Here is a 23,006-nt window from a genome sequence, read left to right as displayed (position 1 = left end):
TGTGTTTTCTCAGAAACCCACTACTTTTCATCCACAGCCAACACTTAGTCATGCAGACTTATCTATGCACATACAGACTGTGGATTAGTGCAGGCTGACCTGTAAAGCCTTCATGTTGCTGGTTGCTGTAGGACACTTGCACTGGATTACAGAACCCTCCATGTCCAGGAATGAGAGCTGTAGTGGACCTGTAGTGTTACAGGAGCATCAGTAAATATGAGCAAGAGAAGAGGAGTGCAAGGGCTTGTGTGGCTGTACCACTGCTCTCCCATCTTCCTTCAGAGCTGTGCTTTAGTTTTGCAGACCTGATTCCTTCCTAAACACTAGAATCTATTTTCAGCCCCAAACTGCTAATAAATGTAATGCCTTAAAATAGCAATGTAATGTACACAAATGCCTGTCAGCTGTGCATTCCCAGTCACACTGCTACTTCTCAGGCTGCTGCTCTGCTAAGAATTAGTGCTGTTAACGATTTATATGGTGCCACTGAGCTGTGTGACAGTTCACAAACGTCTCAGAAGACTGCTTCAACCCTGAAGGCAGAATAACTTCCTCTATTTCACAAGCTGGGGCAGTGGGCCTCCAGGGCAGGTCAGTCCACGTGGAGGGAGGGTGCAGATCTGTTTGTGCACAAGCATTAATTGCACCGTGGAAGGAGACAAAAGGTGTTACAAGAAGTTTCCTAGAATAGAAGGACTTCCCTATTAGTCATTCTGAACTGGGCACTGAGAAATGCAGCTTACTGCACTTTATTGAAAGGGGACCAGTGCTGGGGGTCTCTTTTTCATTGCACTTGGGGACGTACAAGGTTTTTAAATTAATAATGTGAAAAGAAAGTTGAGCTTGATAAGAATAATGACAGGCAATCTGGGACAGGATGGACTTTGGTCAAAACAGCTGGAATGACTTTTGTTCTATTCTGAACAAATAGCAAATGTCCCGGGGGGGGAATTAATACCCTATTGTAAGGACTTACTAACATGACTGAAGCAAGATCTGCTCAATATGTACTGGCACACCCCTCCAGCATAGACACCAGCATGCACACACACACAAACTGCATTTATTACCAGCATTATGCATTTGCTACAGCCACAGAACTACTTAGACTACAGCTTTTCCCACCCAGAAGTCAGTCCGTTGCAAATGACAGCAGAGAAATTAAAACCTCAAGGAGAAACTTAAGAGAATCTCAAACAAGTCAATTTGGTTTTAGCTGATGCTTTCATTTTAATGAAGTGGGCTTCAAAATGAAAATATGTTTCAAATAACATCTTGGGGTTTTTCCTTTTCTAAAAATGCCCTTTTGGGGTGGTTTTTTTTTTTGGTTTCTCTTTTCATGCAGGCATTGTTTTCATTCCCCTTGGAAGGCATGAAATGTAACGGAAATGAATGCAAAAAAACAACCATTACGTTGGCATTCTGGGTTCTTTAGCAGAAAACTATTTCTCTGAACGCTTTCCAGTTAATGCTTCACAGCTGCTGTGGCGAGACAAGTGTTAATTTAGAGGACAAGTAACAACTGCCCTGGGAGAGAACAATGCTCTGAGGTGAACAGGAGACCAAAAGCAGCCAGCCCCACACCCCTGCGCATCCAGGTCTCCTGCCTGGAACCCTCTGCAACCAACCCCTCAGCCCCCATGTCTACCCATGGACAGGCCTCATCCAGCCCATCATCCCCCTCTTCCCAACCAGGGTGGTCTCTCCTCCCTCTCCCACCTCTTTCTGGGACTGTTTACAGGAAATCTGTTTGCTTGGAGGGGAGGGCTGATCCTTTTCACACAGAGCTTGCCTTCCTTTTCCCAGAAAGCGTGTTCCTGAAATATTTTATTACAGATAAATAAAGCATTGCTAAAATGAGGCTCAGAAGGTGTGGTAGCAGGGGTTCTTGTCTGTGCCCCCTCCCCTGTGTGTGGTCATTGTCTGCTCCAGAGGGCTGATGCTGGTTGAGGCTCCCTTGTTAAAGCAATGCTCAGAGGCAGCCCTTGTCTCCATCTCTGCCATGGGCTGCCTTTGCAGCTTCTCATATTTCTGCCATCCCCACATCTCCTAAGACTTCTTCAGGTGCAGTGAACTGTGGTTTCAAGGTAAGCTCACTATCATATTCATATTGTCTCTAGCTGCCTCTGTTTGGCAATAACACAGAGTAATGCTGGGTAGTTAGAGTAACCATCTGCTTTAATGAACTTTGCTAAGGCTGGATGAGTTCCTGTGTGATCTGGTATAGGTGATCCTGCTCTGGCAGGGGGGGTTGGACTAGATGATCTCTCGAGGGCCCTTCTAACCCCTAGCATTCTGTGATGCTGTGAAGGCTGCCTGACCAGAAAGCACTGCTTCATGCAAGAGATAAGGGATATTGCCTCACAAATTCTGGTTAAGGGATTGTGGCAAAGAAGATGACAATGGCCACCAGCTCCATGGCTGGCTGCTTATCTTGGTGTCACCAAACACTGACCAGAGCAAACTGTCACCTCAGACAGCTTCAGCTACATGGCTGCAAGCAAGCACCAAAGCTTCAATTTCCTTAATTCTGAGTGCCAGATCACCTCATCAAGATTTAGATGTGACAATTAGCTAAGAGCCTGGTTGAGCTCCTTCAGGGCCTGAGTGAAACCTACAAGCTCTGGGAGCAAATGTTTTCATAGGCAACTCAGTTTACTAAAGCCAGAAATCTCTCCCAGAGATGAGGAGGGGGTCCAAAGTTTGTTTCCTAGCAAATGGTGCTCTGATGGCTGGAGCTTCAGCAGAAACCACTTGCCTGAGTCATTGCTACGTGTACACTGGCTAATTTTCTCTAAGTACTTGAAAAAGATTAATTGATTAGGTGGAAAAATTAAGATGGTTACAGCTGAATTTTCTCCCATAAGAGAACAAGCCACATTGTATTGCTAGTAATAAGGCAGGATGAAAAACTCTGCACAGCTCTGGGTGGATTTCTCACATTTCTTTTTTCACACTGATCTCTTGTCTCACTGAAAAGCTCCACTGGAAGATCATAGAATCATAGAATCGATAAGGTTGGAAAAGACCTCAAAGATCATCAAGTCCAACCTATCATCCAAGACCTCATGACTATTAAACCATGGCACCAAGTGCCACATCCCATCCCGTCTTGAAGATGTTGGGGTTCAAGCCATTGCTAGTCATACTGCATGTAGACAAATGCTGGCTTTATAGGACCAAAGATCTTGGTTGTTTTGGGGTGGGTTTCCACTGTAGCCTCCACTTTGCCACTGTGCAGTGAGCCTCTGGTCTTCCATTTCCCGTAAGCAGAGCTGCTTCAACCCTGCAATGTAACAAATGCTAACAGAAAGTGAAAGCTCTGCAAGCTTATTTAAACTGCGGGAGCGCTGGAACGGTTTCATGTTCCTTTATCTCACCGGGACTTCACTCTCCTGACAGTGAGTGGGGGTCCAAAATGGAGCAGCTAAAGCATATCCACGATTTCTGCACCCGCCACCAGACGGTTCTGGGTTACAGTGTGGTGTCTCTGCTGACGGCTCTCACCGAGTACATCTTCTCCTCCGTGGTGTTCAAGTGTCCCTGCAACTCTGACAACGCGGTGTACGGCACCGTCTTCCTCTTAGTGCCTGCCTTCATCTTGTTTCTGCTCGGCTGTATCTCGAACGTCAGAGTGTGGCGGCTGGTGACAGGCTGCCAGAAAGAGGAATGCTGCAGCCGCTGCTGCTCCGTGATGACACCTCCCATCGCCAGAGCCTTGGTGGCTCCTGTCACCTGGATCGCGGTGGCCCTGCTGGGAGGCAGCTTCTACGAGTGCGCGGCCAGCGGCCTCAGCCTGATAAAGAATCTCTTGTGCACCGATAAAGGAAAGGTGTGCCTCAGCAAGGCGGCCACGATACCCTGCAACAGCACCCTAGCAAAGGAGGTAACCAAACAATCTCTCAGCCTTCAGGCACAGTCTCAGGTAAAGTCTCTCCACTCTTCACCTTGTGGGCTTCAAACCACTCTAGCGGTGCCTGCCGGTGTCTGTAAACAGTCCTTCTCTCTCGCAGCTATGAAATTCCCAAAAGTACATGATTAGCAGCAATCCATTAGCAAACCCACACTAACAGAAGGTGGCCAGCATGTATTTGTGCTGTTTTCTGGGTTTGCCTGGCAACTGCTTGGCAGGGCTGGTCACAAAACCCTCCTTCAAAGCTGGGCATGGAATTAGCCTAGAGAGCAGAACTTTCCACTGCATGTTTTCTTCTCTTTTAACTCGGGCATGGTGCAAGTTCTCCCCCGCTCCCATTTCTACCCCTCTAAATACCTCATTTTTTTTCTAAGCATTCATTATCTGAAGGGAAGTCGAACTCATGAACAGAGAGGAAGCTGAAGGGGGTTTTGCAGCTGAGAACTGGCAGGAAAGGAGAGGTTGTTTGGCTGTGAATCTATTAATAGTGTCACACCTCTATTCTAAAAGAAGAGTTAAACTGTGTATCTGCCTTGTTAAAGTGTTCTTGTGCTGAAGGCAAACTGCACAATCAAAGAAAAGAAAAGAAAAGAAAAACCAAACCCAAAAAAACAGCCATGGGTGGATTTTTTTTTTTTGTTTGTTTCAAGTGAAAGGAAACACCCCAAATTTTGACACCACTCCACTTTTGTTTCTAAAGTTGTTTCGTTGCCATCTTAACCCCAGTAGAAAAATCAGGTTTTCTCAGGAGAACATTGAAGCTGGTTAAGGGAGTTAAAATTATTAAGATGTTATAATTGCTTGGATTTTCATAACTTGGGGCCTCTGAGACTTGCCATGGGATGTGAAAAATGTGTATAAACCAAGAGCAAATTCCCATAGCCAATAGTCATCTCTGTGTTCTGCCTACAAACATACAGGACACCACTTTTCCTGTGTGCTGTGTTCTGTGAGGCTGGCTGAATTGTGTGCATGGGTTCCCCTGTTTCTCCAGGGAGCAGACTGTTAGAGGCAGTCCAGGATGTCTTTGTTCACAGTTTTCATGTCTGCTTCAATGCTATGTTCTATGCTCCTGCAAGTGGCCATGCAAATCCCCCATTAACCCATCTGTCTCTTTTCCAAGCTGATAGGATGGTTCCTGATACTGTCCATCGTGATTGTGGGAGTGATTTCAACATGTATCAGCCACTGTTGTTCCCCAATTAGCTATATGCAGCTCAAGTTCTGGAAAATCTACATGAAAAATGAAAAGAAGCTCTTTGATGCCAAGGCTGAGGAGCATTCAGCCAAGCTGGCAGAAATTAATGTTAACCATTTTTTTCACCCTTCTGACCCGAGACCTGGTGACCAAACAGGATTTCAGACTCCCAGCAACGATGACTGGAAGAAGATTTCACTCCTGTACAACTTCAATCCTGAAAAGCAGCATTACAGCTTGCTACATGAGTTTGTTAAAACAAACAGAGGCACAACTGATGGATTTAGGGAAGGAAATCAGAATCCCTCTATTTTAGGATTTGTGGATGATGTAGAACTAAGTGAACTGGGGCCTTAATGAAACAGATCCTGGGCAATGCTGGCAATCTTTTTAACTCTACTGATACAGGAAGAGTTTCATTCTATGCATTTAACCAAATCTGTGTGAACTGCATGTATAAGCTGATACCTGTAACCCTCAGCAGATTCAGTTTGGAAAATATTTAACTGCTTTTGCTTAAGTACTTTCAAATAAAGGCATTTGTCACAATGGGAGTCTTCATATGTTGTTGTTCACTAAGAAGAGTCACATTGGTAAAATAATCAGCACCCACAGTGATGTCAGCACGTACTGTGTCAAATTATTACCAAGCACCTTCCAGGCTTTTGGGCATTAGGAAGAAAATCTTTACTGTGAGGGTGGTGGAACACGGGAACAGGTTGCCTGGGGAGGTGGTGGAGGTCCCATCACTGGGGACATTGCAGGTCAGGCTTGATAGGGCTGATCTAGCTTGAGATGTCCCTGCTTACTGTAGGGGAGTTGGACTAGGTGACCTGTAAAAGGCCCTTCCAACCCAATGCATTCTATGGTTCTATGATTTGGCAGCTGGAGTGACAACACCAGACCTTCATACATGGCAGTATCAAAGAGACAAAAAGAAATGGAAGCTTTGATCAAAAATTCAGCTTAGATTATTAGCTTTCAGTTGACAATATACCTTTCAGTGGAGCTTAGAGCAAGCTCTAGACTGAAATATTTACTTTCAGTCAATTAGTTTCTCAGAGCAAAGACCGTTTCTGGGAAGCAATGAGCATTTTGGAGCTATCCGTGGATAACAAAGGAATGACTTTGGCTGCTTGTCAGTTTGAATAGATGAACAAAAAGGTTCCAGCCATTTTACCCCATCTCTACTCAGCACCTCTGGGTAATGGTGAAATGAAAAACTTCCATGGTGGTGAATTCTCTTCACCACTGCCTGATCCTTATCACCTTTTGCAGCAGGCCTTCTTAATTAGCCCTGTTGCTCATTGTCTGTAACTGGGGGGACTAACAGGATTTCGAATGCTGCAAGGAAAGCACACCAACAGTAATCTTCCTGTTTCTATTCAAGTCATGTATTTTCTATATTTTTTTCCTCTGAAAAATACATCATTATTGTGGGATTTTAAAATACATTCTAGTGCATATAGGGATTTTGCCCTAGTTACACCTGGATGTCCCTGTCAAATACATTATTTAGTCTGATCCAGCATGGAGTTTGTGTGCAAATTAGCATGTCTTGAGGGGGTAGGTTTATGCATAACATAAGGGTATAGGTGAAACTTACATTAACAAATACTTCTAGTATAGCTAAATACTTAAGGACACTATAAATCTGCAATCCATATTAGCAAGTAGTAGTGTTCTTATCAAAGAACATCTGATTCTAAGAAACAAAGACACCAGTTTTGTGTGAAGGATGATAAAGTTCAGCTTTTCTCTGAAAAGCTTTTCTTTTCAGAGGGCATTTTAGAGAGGTGAGTTTGGTCCAAGCTGTCCTTTTCCTCTTCCCAGAAATCCTTTCTACACAGTGAACTCTGTCTTGGAAACTATCCAAGCAGGCAGGAAATCCCATGAAATTGTTTGTTACAGTCATTTTCCAAGGCAGAAGGAAGGTAGGAATCTGTTTTGACTAGCTGGACATAACTAGCTTGGAAACTTCATTCAGCCCTGGATAAAATTAAAAGTAGGGAAATTTGCTACTGGTTGTAACACATCATTACATGTTGTAACTTGTCATTTGTGGCAGGTAAACTGCATGTTGGGCTGAGCCCAAGGCTGGTTAATGAATAGCTTTGGGTTTGTTCTGGACAAAATTGATGTCTTAAAGCTGCACTGTACTATGCCATCACTGTACAGCACTGCTAAGACAAGCAAAGGGAGGCAGATTATCAAGAAGATTGTAAAGTTCTGGTGGGACTGGACTCTGCTGTCCCCAAGGTAAGTGCCCCTCACTTAGCAGGGCTAAGAATTAACAGACTAAAGGAAAAATAGGAGATGATGGTGCAGATTGCTAACAGGTAACACTGGGCTTCACCAAGCTGAGCTGGAGGTTTGTATTTCAGTTTAGAACAAGTACTGTGGTGTGAGGAAGGTGAGCTGGCTTCTGGGTAGGGTACTGAGCTAGGGCTTGGGGTTCAACCCTTACTGAGATATCTTGCATTACAGCAAGCAACGTTAAACCTTTCCCAGAACTGAGGTCTCTGTGAGGCTGATACGCCTCCACTTCCCAGTCAAGTTGTGGGGCCACTGATGAAGGTCAGGCAAGAACAGACACAATGACCAGCAAACCAGTTGTGTGGCAACCTCTGCATTTTTATTGGTATTTCCTCAGGTGAATGCAGATCTACAGTGAGTTCACATTAAGTGCACCATGCTTTATTCACTTTGGTCATAAGGGCAGTGATGTTGAAGAGAAGACTGATGCGAAAAGCTCCGCAGCTTGAAGCAACACAAGCATTGCTCAGTTATCACAGCGCTGCAGCCTGATGCATGCACAGGGCTGAACAGGCATGCCAGCAACACTGCATGTGGGGCCTGACAGAGCCTTAAGGAACTGAACTGGTTCCTGCCATCAGTGAAGCCTTCCTGGTTTCAAAGCCAGGAGCAAGACTATGAATAGCAAACCATTACACATTAAAACAGGCACCCATCAGGGAGACACGGCATACAGTAGATAAATTCATTATTCCTAACCACAAATAGCAAAATTAAGCACCCCTTAGCAGCTGTGCTTTCAAAGATAACCAAAAAACCCCACCAAAACCAAAACCAAAACCAAACCCCACAGGAACAGGTATTCATTTTTATCTGCAAAAAAAAAAAAGTTGGGATCTGAATGAATATTTTGCATTGAGCATGCACCAAATACGGAGATGAAACATTCACTGAGCTCAAGAGCATGGTTATATGAGAAGGAAGGGCAGGTCATTTGGATCTTTTCTACCGATATCTGTGCCATGACAATTAACATTGACCTCCCCCTTGCTCTGCTCCTCCTGTTTGCTGTCTGGGTCTCTTCACCTTTCAGTTGTATGGCTGGTGTAACTGGCTCAGCCAAGTCATTTGTTTTACCCTGCATGTCTTCTTCAGAAACAAAAGGCACAAAATATCTCTCAGCCAGGGTTTGTCCCGATGTGTCTTTCATTTATTTCTTTTGTGCTTTCTGTCTTCAGCCTTCCTTAAAAATGTAATTCCTATTTCTGTCACGGCATCCCCCTTCAGCCTGTCCTGGAGGAAGGTAACTTCTGCTGCTAAGCGAACCTACAAAGAGTCAGGTCTGATCAGTTGAGCAACATGAGGAGTTTTTTTCTCTCACCACAAGGGGATCCCCTTTCTCAGCTTTTGTAAGAAGCAGCCTTCTAGATTGGTTCAGGACAGCTTTCCCAGCTAAGTTAATACAAACCAGGTTCTATGCACTGGGATTTGGATATTCCTTTACCCTTCATCCCAGTGCTTTGGTTTCTTCCAGCAACCTAGATGATGTACTTGAGGATTTTGTGATCACAGAATTTCCTGGTCATGTACTAACACTTATGACTTATCACTCTTGCTAATCAGTCTTAGATCAGATGTAATGCCATCTGATATACTCCTGATGCTCTGGGTTTACCATCGTACTCACCCACACTTTGTTTGCCCTCTCAGCAGGCACTGCAGCAACCTAGGAGCATTATTTACCTTCATCAATTCGGAAAGAATCAGGGATGGCTATTACTGATTATACCTATGCAGGAAAATGAGATGGGCTCAAGGAGCAGTCACAAGGAGACCAGTTTGCCCCTCTGGATCTCACATTATGTATTAGGTGGCTTCCCATCCCACCCGTTTTTTGCACCAATGTCAGCTACTGAGTAGCCAAGCAGGGATGGTGTGGAGGTGAGCCAACCTGTGTGCTTCTCCACCTCAGAATCCAGGATCACTCTGGCCCTCTTTTATTTAGACAGAGACATATAATCTGAGAGAGATGAAATACTACTAAATTTCCTCAGTTTACTCAGCAAATGGTTTTGCTTTCCTGTGCCTCTGCATATTGACAAAGAATGGAGAAAACAGGTGTGCACTTCCTTACCATTTCCAAAGCGCCTCGAATCACCCCACAGAGGAGGTTACAGTAGCAGAGTGAAGCTCGTTCTGCTGGCAGCTCCTCCACAAAGTCCACTAGTGGGTTTTTGTCCAGGATTAAGGAGAATTCATTTCCTGCAGGACTACTGCAGGTCACACTAGGGGTGACCCCAAGGTACATCTTGAAAGCAACCTGCAAAGAGATAAAACTGATGCTTAGACCTGTTGTGTGCAAACCAGAGGTGAACCTTCTGGATGTAGCATCAGCTACATCCAGAAGTAGACCAGCTTTACCCCAGGAAAACAGGGGGAAGGGCCAGACAGGCTGGAAATCAAACAAGATCTGTCACTTCTATGATCAGCTGGAGGCAGAGACGACAATCTGGAGCTACGTGATCCTCCAGGGAAATACAGCAGAAGGCTGCTTATTTTGTCTTTGATGTTCCCACATTTACAACCCCATGCAAAGAGGTTTAACTGCTATTACACGTCTGCTTTCAGCCACGTAACACGCCCCTGGGACCATTAGCATCCATATTAGGTCGTTCACTACGCTGCTAACTACAACTTCGATAAACCCAGCTCACCAACTCCTACAGCTGGCCGGTGTGTGCAGCTGCCTCTGATCCCCATCTGCAGTCGCAAAAAAAAAACCCAACCCAAACAACGCACCCAGAAGAAGACTGCCGAGGCTGCAAACTTTTTTGATTACATCGCTCAGGGCTTGCTTTCCTTCAGCCACGGATGAATGCGAGCTGTAAACGTGCAGCATCTGCTCTGCTAGCTAGGAGAGGGCTGCTGTGAGTGCCCTGCTGCAGCCGGTGACATCACGGCGACATCCACACTGTGTGTGCGCAGCCAGGCTAGCGGCAAGCAGCTCTTCCTCTGGAGATTTCTTCCCCTGCCGCTACCAGCGAAGAGAAAAGTCTTGATTTTTGTACCTCTTTAGTGAGTATCAAACATGGATGGTTTCCAAGCAATCCTAAAATTCTTTATGAACCAGAAAACTGCGATAGGTTACAGTTTCATGGCGCTGCTGACAATGGGAGGTGAACGTGTGTTTTCTCTTGTTGCTTTCAGATGCCCCTGCAGCAACGAAAACTTCAGGTACGGTTTGGTATTTCTCTTCTCCCCAGCTTTTGTTCTGCTAGTTATTGGATATTTCATGAACAGCAAGACCTGGAAACTCTTTACAGGCTGCTGGGTGAATCCCAGGAAAATATTCCCCAGGGGGAACGTCTGCCACTTCTTTTATGTCTTTGGACAAATCACTTTAAACGCTCTGGTAGCCCCAGTGATGTGGCTGTCCGTGGCTTTGCTCAACGGGACTTTTTATGAATGTGCCATGAGTGGCTTGAAAAATCCTGCCTACCTACATGCAGTCTGCAACAGCAAATCTGCACAGTGCTTGGAAGAACTGCACAAGGTAGCCTGTGGCAAAAGCTCCATGCCGGCTGCGGAGAGCGACGAACTGAAACGAACTCTTCAAGCACAGTCCCAGGTAAGAAGAATAAATACAGAGCATTAAGCAGTTTGTACTACCACTGTGAGCTACCTGATGTCAGATGCTGAGATAAACCCGTTGGTTTCACATAGACAAACTCGTTGGCATGCTGCAGCTTTGCAAACTATGATCAATCAATCGATCTTTTATTTCAGTCTGAGCTGTGCCATACTTCCTGGGGTGGGGGCAAGGATCAGTAGGACCTTTGTTTTTCCTGCACAGAGAGAAAAAACTCCAAAAACTGGATTGTTTAGGAGGCTGAATTAACAGATGTCACCCAGAGGTCTGACCTATTAACAATCTGTACCACACTCTCCTGATTTTACCATCACAAAGTTCTGTAATGCATCTTGGTCACTAACAGTAGGAAAATGCTGGAAAAATAATATTTGTGACAGACTTATGGCTGCTTACATCCACAGGTTTCTGTTCACCTTCCTCATGTTCACGATGCCAGGTCAGAGTATGTTTTTGTGGGTATGTTTTGTCTCTTCATTCCCCCAAGCAAGGGGGGAGGAAGAGACATGTAAATTAAAAGGAGAAAAAAAGCAGAACATGTGAAACTGAGATCATATTTTACTGCATTTCTGTGGTACAGTTCTGCTCACTGCCTTGGAATGTAAATAAATTCAGAGACAAAAAAATCAAAGCAAAGAGGGAAGGGGGAGGAGAGGCTACAGAAAATGATAGAAAGATGATTGTCAGCAGGAAGGAAAAACAGTCTGTGGAGACTGCAAGCTTTTGTCAGACAATTGCATCCATCTGGAGCCATTTCCTCCCCAAAAGCAAGTTTCATCTTCAAGGCCTCATGCAAATAGGACTGGAATGCAGACACAGCCTGTACGCAAACAAAGCAGTTTATTGGAGAGTTTTAGAAAGGAATAACAAATAGTGCTTAAGACTTGAAGTTGTGTGTATAGGAAACAGTGAAAGAGCAACAACTCGGCCTAAAGCATGAGAATGCATAGGTCTATTCCCCCAGCTGCATGAAAGTAAAAAGCTGCTAAAAAAGAACAGTTTCTCAAATACTCATAGAAATCACCAAGCAGTACAAAGTGACTGAAAAAAGAAGCAGAGCTATTCTTTCATGCCAGTCCCTAAGAATAATTGTTTGTGAAGCATCTCTGTTTCACATGTTTCCCTGAGGAAACGTTCTATATTCCCCAGCTAAATGCAGATTCATACAGGTGGTTATTTTTTTGTGGCATCAGTGCAAGAGTTCACAAGAGAAAGGTTGCTGGTCTCCATACCATCAAAGCATGGGAGATCAGGTCCAGTTCATATGGGGCTTTGAAACCCAGCTTTGTTCCACACTGGAATGTGTTCCACTGTTTGAAAACAAGTGTTTTTCATGCAAAAGTTACACATTGCACTAGGGGAGTGAAACTATTGGCTAGGCCAGTGGCACTAGGCATGAAAAAGCTGTGTTCACACCTTTGCTCTCCTTAGAGAAGAACACCCCACAACAACAAGTTCCAGCACATTTTTTTCTGCCCTCGGCCCTTGCTTTAATCCTAGAAGTAGCTCTTTCTTTTAAGATGTTTTCAACAGAATTTTGCCCAACTCTGAAGTTGCTAATAATGATAATTAAAAAAAGTTCAGTGATGCTGGAGAAGCACATTTCAGCAAAAGAAAATCCTCTAAAACTACAGCAGCGATCTCTAATCAGAGTGTAGATGAACTGGGCTCTAGTCCAGTGCCAACACTGACCTGCCAATGCACACACTACTACTTCTTTCTCATGCCCTCTCCTCTGACAGGGTTGGGCAAAGAGCCAATTTTGAACCAGTTTTGGCTTAAAAGTCATTTTCCACTGCAAAGGGATGAGTCTGCAAACCCATAAAAGTGCACAAGAATAGCAGAGAGTTCATTGAATCTCCTGGTAAAAGAGTTGGGCCATGCTTCTTAAATTTAAACCCATCTTATACATTCCTGTTAGCTAATGAATGCAGGTGTTTGGCTTAGGGGTTGTTTTTTTAAACTAAAAGCAATCTGCAAACACATTAACAATATCTGAGTTTGTAAGGTAGATTGGTCTGGGATAAAAGTTACTTATTTCGGTTTTGCACTTGCTCACGATTCAGAATTGTGTCTCCACCCTAATTCTTGCTGGGTAATTTCATTGAATGCTCTCAGGAGACAGAAAAAAAATACCATTTCCCATCTAGTAGTTGTGATATTTTCTTCTCCACATGCACTTTTCCCTTTGTGTGACAGAATTCAGTGAGCAGTTCCAATACACAGCATGCCAGATGGTTGCAATAAGCCCTCATCCATATTCAATAATCAACAATATTTGATTGATTATTTAGACATCTCTTAGATTTTGTTTTCTTCATGCACAGTCTTGTAATTGTGTGGTTGAGGTCTGGATTGATATCATCTGTCCCTGAGCCTTTCACTGCTGCTGCGCTGGACATATCTCTTCAGCTGTTGGCAACAAGTTCCCTTTGTTATACAATGGATGAGGAGGCAGCCAGGCTCATGTGCAAGCCAAGTTGTCTGGAGTGTTTCACTATCCACTGCAAAAATCAACCAGCCATCCTGAGAAAGGGGCATCAAAATGAGGGCTATAGAGGAGCCTCAACCCTGACATCTTCTGCCTGCCTTTGGTCCCCATATGGCCTCTCCATTAGCACTAATGCCAGGCACTGGGTGCAAAGTGGGATGAGATGCCCACAGCAGCATGCCAGCAGGAGTGGCATGGCCTCCATGCATGTGGTTGCTCTGTTGGACACTCTTGATTTAAGCAGCATCATCACTTGGGCCCTTTTAACCAGAAACTCATTTCTTTTGTTTTCTCAGATTTTAGGCTGGTGTGTGATAGTTACCACAGCTCTTCTCTCCCTGCTAACCACTTGTTGTGCCAGCTGCCAGTCGAAAGTCAGCCATCTCCAGCTGATGTTTTGGAGGGTGTATGCACAGAAGGAGAAGGAACAACTGGAGCAGATTTTCCAGCTGTATGCCACCAAGCTGAGCGAGCGAAACCTGAAGTGCTTTTTTGAGAACAAGGAGCCAGAAGCAATTCCCCTGCCAGATTTTCAGGCATGGGAAGATGCTTCCCAGCTCCATTCCTTCAGCAGCAGCAAACAGCATTATAGCACAATTCACAGGCTAGTTGAAGAAGGCCATAAAGAAATCAGTGAGGAAAGAGAGACAATGCTGGACTTTGCAGACAGAAGGGACATACCCTAGACTAAATATATTTTCAGGGGTTTTATATCTTGCTAATGCAGAATAATTCTATCTGGGTCCATCTCCATATCTTTTCACAATGGCCTCTTTCTTCTTTACCATGTTCCTTCCCTGTTACAAACCTGTCCCAAAGGGATATAATGAAACTATTTTCCTACATCAGTGAAAAGGCTGCAGTCCTCCACAGCACCTAAGGTTCAAGCTGACTCCAAATCAAGCACTGACTGCAAGAAGACATCAATAATGACTTCTACAAGAGGGTTTTAACAATAACTTATGTAAAAATGTGCTTGCCTTATGTAAATGAAGAGAATTTCATAAAGTAACACCACTTAAAAGTGTGTGAATGTAATAGTAAAAGATGTGTGTGGCTTTCTGACAGCCCACAGAAAGTGAAGGGTTTGCTTCCAGATAATTTGCAGGTACAGTGCTGTTTTGAGGCACCAGTGGTCATGGAAGGCATTTCAGTGTCTTTGGAATCCTGTTGCACCTAGAATGTTACAGAAGGTCATGGTGATCAGCCCTGGTGTTCTAGTCCCTGAAATACCTTGCCTGGGATATGGGGCAGTGACCTTCATCGACAGTGAAGTGGCAGGTAATTTTGTTTTAGACAAATCTTAGAGTAAAGCTGTAGGGCACCAAGAACTTGAAATTATCAAATGGTTCTAGATGTTTTTTTTGTTAAAAACCCACAAAACTGTTTACAATAATGAAAATGCATCACTGATATTTTGCCTCCAGTGTATCTGGCATTATCTTCTCCCACTGAGAATGTCTCTTTGTATGGGTGTGAAGCTTCTGCTTTCAGTGGGTCTCAGCTACTGGGTTCAACCTGTAGAGTACATAATATGGTTTGTACTGGGCCTGTGACCAGTCTACAACAGAGGTCTGGAAGGAAATTCCACACTTTAAAATAAGAAAATATGTTTGCAGCAGGCTGACTTTTCTTTTTCTGAGCATCTTAGGAAACAGTGTCTGGAGCAAGAGGAACTAGCAGGCACAAGCAGTGCTTCTGACAAATGCATCTCACCCCAGAGCCCTGTGCTTTACCTCACCTACTTGGAATCCACCACATGGCTCCCAGAATCTGGTTGTCCAGAATCTTTGCAAACACTGTGTAAAAGGACAACAAAGTTTCTGCCAAGTTTCTTTCCCTGGAGTGAATGTGTAGGCATTTATGCAGCAGTTTACTGCCAGGCTCTCTGAGCCTGCAAAGAACAGTATTTTTGCTCTGCTTGAATCAGGCTCTTATCAACAAACCAGCTGTTTGCATACTCATTGCACTTCTTCAGCAGCAAACCCCACACCTATCTGCATTTACAGGCCAGTACTCTATGTGAAAATAAAACCCAAGAGCTAATTCCACTGTCTGCTTAGAATTTTCTCTGTGTGTTTTGAAGAACTTGTTGCCTTTGAGCAAATGTTCTAAGGTTATGTTTTTATTCCAGCTGACCCACTTTGCAGCAGACTTAGAACACCTGATATGCCTCAACATACCTGCTGCAGCTGAAAGCACCGAGGCAAGGCTGCCAAAATGAAAGTCACAACAGCAGGCAGCTCTGACACCATGTCTGGTGCATAGGCATTTTTCTCTCCAGGCTCCCCTCCTGATACAGCAACTATCTAGTCTCAGGGTTACTGTCCCTTCCTATTTGTCTGCTTTTCTCTTTCATTGTGCCTCAACATCTACTTCTCAGCTCCATCTCACCTCCTCCCTACATGCAAGGGGAAAGGGTGTCCTCGCCATCTGGGGCAAACTTCCCAAAGCTGTCTTTCCACCTCCTGCCTTACTAGTACCAAGAAAATCAAACCAAGTAGAGATCCGGAGTGGACAATGAGTAGGTTGATGAGCTGATCAGGGAGGAGGGGAGGGAAGTGGGCTGATGTGAGGATGAGGTCTCCAATGTGATGCAAGAGCTGAGAAACAAAGGAAAAAAGTAGTTGGCAGAGGGGATCATGGGAAGAGAGAGGGATCCCACTTTGCACTTTTGTCCCATCTTTTTCCTCAGGAGAAAGCTCAAAGCTGTGCACTTGAGTAGCCAGGACCATCTGAAACAGGGGCATTTCCCAGCCCAGCCTTCTCCTTTATCACAGCAGGGGCAAAACCAAGGAGCATTCTTCCCTCCTCATCCTTACCCTGCTTCATGTTCACAGGTAACTCATGCTGAGAGTGTCTCCACCTCCAAGAGCAGCTGCTGAACGCTCAGTGCTGCAACATGTGCCTGGCAGGAGCCCAGGTCTCTCACTAACCCTCATTCCTAGGGCTGTGTAGCTGCATTACCTTACCAAAATGCAGTTGCCATGTGGCTGCTGGGATAGAGATGAAAACAGACAAAAATGAAAGCCAGTTTGACTCTGTGTTTTCAACTGGAATCTGGTTTGGGCCCTCTCCTTCAAGCAGCTATCACAAAAGCTGTTTTGTATCAGCACTGCCCCTGAATTAAAGTTCAGCAGCTACTGTGGCAGCTCAGAAGGAGGTGAAGACTTCAACACTATCCAAAACAAACTGAAAAAAACAAAAACCCCAGCAGAATCAACATTTTCCTCTGGGAAAATTTAGATTTTGCATAACTCTGGTGGCAATCAAAGGTAGGAGTGCACAAATAACCAGGAAAGTTCTGCTCAGCTCTCTGTGCTTTGTCCCTCAGCTTATTATTCGTTCCAAACTCTCTTAACTCTTCTTCCACCACACATCTGCTGCTCCCCCAAACCCCAAGCCTTTGTTACAAGTCAACTGTGCTAAGTCCTCATGTGCTTTCAATTTCCTTTCAGCTGTACTTTGCATTACAGCACTACAAATCTCTCCAAATTCTATTGTTAACGTTTCCTGTGTAAAAGAAGAACTTGTCTGGAAATTATGCAAACCCAGTGGCTGGTTTGCAGTGAAGCACCAGATTAAGGGGGAACTGCAATTGTGGGGGGAAAAAAAAGAAATAAAGACATAGAAAAGTCTTAACAGAAGAAAAACTTAAGTATATAGAGAAGTAATTCAATGATTCTATGATCACCTCTCTCTCGAGCAACAAGAGTAATATTCATTAACAGTTTGATGGTGCTCAAATACAGTTGAGAATTACTGAAGTATTTAGGAGGCCACTAACTTATGTGTCTTTTTATATCCTGCTGGGAACTTTTCACTACAAAACATGGTATGAGTAAGTCCTGTTGCCAAAAAAAAGTGATAATGCAGACCTTTAAAAGTTGAAACTGCAATTTCAGATGGCCTAACGACCTGATTAATGAAGGACCAGAATTAATCTCCTTAGAAGGGGAAAGGCAGCCAGAATAACATTTTTGCTAGCATCCTTCTCAGTCACAGTACTTTTCCACAGTCAGTGTTTGGGAAATTCAAGATGCTTTAAAGGTCTTGCCATCTGTTGCTGATTCCACATACTCAAATGTTACTCTCTGCAGTGCACTCACATCCACATTCTGAATCAAGTCTTGGGCATTACATCTTCAGCTGGGCTTTGTTCTTAATTTCATTCCTGAATTGATTTCCATTTATTATTCCAACTTGCCAGTAAGCAGAAAGCCTACGTTTACATGGCCTGGCTCATTTTTCTTTCAGTATTCAGTCCCAACTGTAACCATGCAAAGTCACAGCCCCAACACGAGGAGTCAGTGAGCTCCATGAGAACTCGGTGCAGAAGGACTCACTTTGGCTCATCACCAAAACGTTTTGGCCCCTCTCCAGTCCAGTATAAGCTAGCAGTAAACCCCAAGCTTTGCAGTCTGAACCAATGCTTGAAGATTTAAATCCTTGGTCACTGTTTCGATACTGCACCTTTCCTCTGGTGTTTAAGTCTTACTACAGCAAGCTGGCTTTGTACTTCTCATTTTACGTTCTTCCCTTTGCTTCATCTCTTTGCATTCCCACAGGCAACACCCACAGCCTGAACTTCCAGACCTCTCCTTTGCTTTCCAAAGGACTGCAGGAGGACAGCTATGTTTACAGGACGCTTGGCTATAGCTCATTGAACTGCTTAACTGCCTTAATTACGTTAACTGGTTTTACTCCACACACTCAAACGGATTTCTGCCTCAGAAGAGTTAGTGCAGTGAAGTGTTTAAGCACTTTCTCCTGGCTGAGAGTAGTAAGCAGCTGTGTAATTCCTAACTGGCAACTTTAACAGCTGTTTGCAGCTACTTGCTGGGTCATTTTACATTTGTTTTGCTGTTACGTGCCTCTGACAAATGTGCTTGAAACTAGTTTAAAAACGTTTTGCCAAGGAAAAGTGAAAATGCCTCAGAAAGGTTATACTCCTACTACAGAACTCCTCTTTTGGTTTGCTAAAAACAGCCTTTTCCAGAGGCTCTGCTTTAAAGTTTGTCCCAATCTTCTCATGTAATTTTATTTCTCTCAGCAAGTCACTTTTGAAGTACAACCTGCAGAGAGTGCTAAACTTACCACTGCGGGTTTACCAGAATCAGAGAATCATAGAATCAATCAGGTTGGAAAAGACCTCAAAGATTCAAGTCCAACCTGTCAGCCAACACCTCATGTCACCAAGACTACTAAACCATGGCACCAAGTGCCACGTCCAATCCCCTCTTGAACACCTCCAGGGACAGCGACTCCACCACCTCCCTGGGAAGCACATTCCAATGCCTAACAGCTCTCTCTGTGAAGAACTTTCTCTCACCTTGAGTCTAAACTTCCCCTGGTGCAACTTGAGACTGTGTCCTCTTGTTCTGGTGCCAGTTGCTTGGGAGAAGTGACCAACCCCCACCTGGCTACAACCTCCCTTCAGGTAGTTCAGGTAGTACCAGGACCATCTGCAAAACATTTTTCTTACTAAACATCCCATTTTTTGTGTTCTATTGAATGCTGCTATTTAATTTTTCCCCCCAGCTTGATGTTGCACTGTGCTAGAAGTAGAAACTGATGTCTCTTCTCAAGGTCAGCCTCTGTGAGCTACTAGTTGATAGGAAGTTGTAGATAAGGAAAAGGCTGCACTTCACCTAATGGAAGCATGAATGTGATTATGGAGATGAGTAGCAGAAATTGTGGGTAAGTGTTCTGGAGCAAAGTGATAGAGGAGGAGGGAAAAGCTAAGACCACTGAAGCTGATGAAACTCTAGAGAATGCAAATCTTGTTTACCTGTGCAATCATCTCTGCAGTTTCAGCATAACTGCGGCACTTTTTCACAGCTGAACGAGCTAAAAAGTCATCAATCAGCCTTACACCAATGCCATATCCCCTAAGGAGAAAAGAAAGACAGTTAACATGCAAAATGGGCAACATCTTTCCACCTAGCATCTCCCTGGCCTACCTCCTGTGCTTTCACAGCAAAACAGTTGCATGCTCCTAAATGAATGGCTTTGAGGACAACAGATTGGGCTGGTTTAGATTCTTCTTTCCATGGCATTTTGCAGCACAGTGGGCTGCACACTGGCAAGGATGGTGTGGATGTTGTTTGTATACACATTGTCTACACATGCATTGATATTTATGAATAAATATTAGGTGTTGGATATATGACTATAATATTTAAATAATACACCTGATAAATACTGCTTTCTCACTGAAAATAGGATAGGGTAACATAGCACAGGTTTTTATCCATTCCTTCCTAAGCCCTCACACAGTCTCTGTCAAGGAAAACAATGCAACTACCCCTTTGGGCAACAAAGCTGGGGAGGGGTTTGGAGCACAGCTCTGTGAAGAGAGGCTGAGGGAGCTGGGGTTGCTTAGCCTGGAGAAGAAGAGACTCAGGGGAGACCTTATTGCTCTCTACAGCTACCTGAAGGGAGGCTGTAGCCAGGTGGGGTTTGGTCTCTTCTCTCAGGCAACCAGCACCAGAGCAAGAGGACACAGTCTCAAGATGTGCAAGGGGAGGATTAGGCTGGGTGTTCGGAAGAAATTCTTCATAGAAAGAGAGATTGGCCATTGGGATGTGCTGCCCAGGGAGGTGGTGGAGTCACCATCACTGGAGGTGTTTAGGAAGAGACTGGATGGGTTGCTTGGTGCCATGGTTTAGTTGATTAGATAGTGTTGGATGATAGGTTGGACATGATAATCTCAAAGCTCTCTTCCAACCTGGTTAATTCTATTCTATTCTGTTCTATTCTATTCTATTCTATTCTATTCTAGGCATTCACCTCTGGGCTGGTATGGAGCTCATGTCACAGCATTCACCTCTGGGCTGATATGGAGTTCAGCAAATCTTTAACAGCCTCATTGCAGCATTCAGGTGCCCCGAAAAGCCATAGGAAATGGACTCACACCTGATCTCTTTCACTTAAGTCTCTTATCTCCACTCAGTTTTTGCTCTTCCTCCACAATTTTCTCTTTGTCTTTTTTCTGGCATGCTCTCTCCTTTCATCTACCTCTTGCAGAGAGAACTAAAACATTGGTAGTTCATATACAATTCAGTACATCACTGCCATAATCTTGTATTTGAAACACAAATACATCCAGTCTCTTCCTAAACACTTCCAGTGATGGTGACTGCACAACCTCCCTGGGCAGCACATTCCAATGGCCAATCTCTCTTTCTGTGAAGAACTTCTTCCTAACATCCAGTCTAAACCTCCCCTGGTGCAGCTTGAGACTGTGTCCTCTTGTTCTGGTGCTGGTTGCCTACTTGTTCTCTAAAGCCTATGTCTCCAAGTTTTTCTGGGGGGAGAGATTAGCACAAATATTATGAGAAGATGTGGACTCAGCTCAGAAATATCTGTAAGGAATTTTTCATTTCCATTTATGTGGCTGTTGGCAGCCTCTGCCAGCTTGTCAGAGGTCCTGCACCCTCAGTGAAGCAGCCTGAACTTGAAAGAGTTTCTTACTGATTTGGTACCACGTCTTTGACAAGAAGCCAAAAAGCGATCTGATGTCTAATGCGATGACAAGACCAAAAAGTGATTTTGGCAGCATGAACTTGAAAAGTGCAGCATCTCAGGCAACAGAAATGAAATATTTATTTATTGCCTAAGTATCAGTATCAATATTGTTGGTAAATATGTCATCAGCAGTTAGCAAGGCTGGTGATGTCCATAACTACTTAGATCCTTTTCGACTCTGATGCCTCAGATTTGCAAAGTCAAATGAGTGATAAGCTGGTGAGCAGCTATCTGGCAGCTGTACAGTGAAACACATCCTTCTCAGCACAGATTACATATGTACACAGAGACAGAAAGAGACCTAAGAATATTGTTCTCAGCTGTCACAGGTCTGCTGATCTACAAGGTTTCTTCCTCAAGCTGAGCTGTTTTCATCTTCCCAGAGTGAAAATGGCCACATTGCTTCAACTGAACCATAATTCTTTATTATTTAGTTCATTGCTTTAGTTATTTTATCAAGTCTTTACATCAAGTGAAAAAATTAAGATTTTTATCAAGCCAGCTGTAATAATAAAAACATAATGAGAAAAGTATGTCTCCATCTCTTCCAAACCCCTCTTCTAGTAATTTCTCCCTCAACATCAGAGAGAAGCCTGCATATTTTTTTAAATGCATGATTTTCCTTAGAGCTGAATGAGAGATTAATGCCAAATAAACATCTAAGGGATGCTGTGGATAAATTGTTTATTTCTTTCTTCCAGCCAGTGATAGATCTCTTCCACTGGCAGCTAATGGAGTATAGCTTGCTTGCAAGCTTTCAGAGTAATAGTGGTGAGGTGCTCTGTCTGCTGTGATTGCTGTGGATTCATCTTGCATGTCCATTTTGCTTGCTCAGAACAAACCTGATGCTTCTCTTCTGAGAATTCAGGAGCTAATTGTTGATCTTAATTCACAAGTGAGCATTATTGAGGTTGACAGAATATTGAACCTTATCCCAAATGATCTCTGTAATCCCAGACAGAGCCCTGGAACTTGTAAGGTAACAGACATAAAGCTGAAAGGCAACATATAGGTGGATAAATAGTATTATTGACCAAGCTGAACATTGAAAGCAGTACTTACATTCTATCTAAACAGGTGTTGACATCTTCATCTTTTTCATAGTCCTTGCACAGCTGGGCTACCAAAGCCCCATATGTGAGTACAAGAAGTTCTCTGCTCTGCCAGAAAAGGTGGAAATCAAAAATCAAGCGAACTAGAAAACTTTTGGGGTTTGTTTCTTCCACACTTTTGAGCTGCTTGTCACCTGCTGCTTCAGACACAGAACAACACTCACCTCTCTACAATCTCTTTTCAGGCATTTGAAGGGTATTAAAACCAAGAGAAAAAAAACCCCAACACCATATACATTAATCACAAAACCTTTGTCCACTGGAATCCACAATTCACATCTGACAGTCTGACTTGATCAACATTTGAGTCTCTTTGCAAGGATTTTGCTTAACAGGAATACCATTTTCTGGGGGAGGTGGGGGGTCTGGGGGAGGAAGGGGCATACAGCTATTTTCATACAGCTATTTTCATCATGTACATCCTCCAGCAGCCTGTCCTATAGACAGGCTTTTTTTATGTTACTGCTCAAGAGCTGGCAGCTTGTTGGCAGCTTACGAGGGGGTCTTGCTGCAGCCATAAATGCTGCCAGCACCTCTGTTCTTCCACTGGCAGACTCATCCCGATCCCTTCAGTATTTTCAGGCTGTTTGGCTGTATAAACCACATCAGTACAATAACAGGCTATTCTTACTCCATGCACAAGTTTTATCACACATTACAAAAAGGTCTTACAATTTTGTGGTTCTCCTGCTTTCTTCCTGGTGGCCGAGACATGTTGCTCGTGTAATGCCTGACGTGCTTGCTTGTGAGTTTATGTCTTTTCTTCTTCATGCAGCATAGTTTTCTCTCAAGCACTGGATCTCCTCTCCCCCTTCTCTAAAGTTTTCTCCTTTCTGCTCTTCTGCCTTTTGCATGAG

At 43.9% G+C, this 23,006-nt stretch overlaps 3 protein-coding genes across 3 annotated transcripts; 2 read left to right on the top strand and 1 right to left on the bottom strand.

Moving 5' to 3' along the window:
* The first annotated feature begins 3,407 nt into the window (after positions 1–3,407).
* On the top strand, positions 3,408–5,641 carry CALHM6 (calcium homeostasis modulator family member 6). The gene is made up of 2 exons (XM_009897400.2): positions 3,408–3,925; positions 5,037–5,641. The coding sequence occupies exons 1-2, from the start codon at positions 3,419–3,421 to the stop codon at positions 5,466–5,468; spliced, it is 939 nt and encodes a 312-aa protein (XP_009895702.1). The 5' UTR covers positions 3,408–3,418; the 3' UTR covers positions 5,469–5,641.
* Positions 5,642–8,253: 2,612 nt separating this feature from the next.
* Positions 8,254–22,980, bottom strand: TRAPPC3L (trafficking protein particle complex subunit 3L). Its single transcript, XM_009897393.2, has 5 exons — positions 22,822–22,980; positions 22,100–22,197; positions 19,299–19,398; positions 9,502–9,687; positions 8,254–8,693 (listed from the first exon to the last, which is right to left on the bottom strand). Exons 1-5 carry the CDS (start codon positions 22,918–22,920, stop codon positions 8,574–8,576), a joined length of 603 nt encoding a protein of 200 aa, XP_009895695.2. The 5' UTR covers positions 22,921–22,980; the 3' UTR covers positions 8,254–8,573.
* CALHM5 (calcium homeostasis modulator family member 5) lies at positions 10,389–14,836 on the top strand. The gene is made up of 2 exons (XM_009897392.2): positions 10,389–10,995; positions 13,804–14,836. Exons 1-2 carry the CDS (start codon positions 10,456–10,458, stop codon positions 14,191–14,193), a joined length of 930 nt encoding a protein of 309 aa, XP_009895694.1. The 5' UTR covers positions 10,389–10,455; the 3' UTR covers positions 14,194–14,836.
* Positions 22,981–23,006: the final 26 nt, after the last annotated feature.

This window comes from Dryobates pubescens, chromosome 28 (assembly GCF_014839835.1).
Source record: "Dryobates pubescens isolate bDryPub1 chromosome 28, bDryPub1.pri, whole genome shotgun sequence".
Classification (NCBI taxonomy): Eukaryota; Metazoa; Chordata; class Aves; order Piciformes; family Picidae; genus Dryobates; species Dryobates pubescens.
The sequence above is the reverse complement of the archived record's forward strand: the minus strand, read 5'-3'. Positions and strand labels throughout refer to the sequence as shown.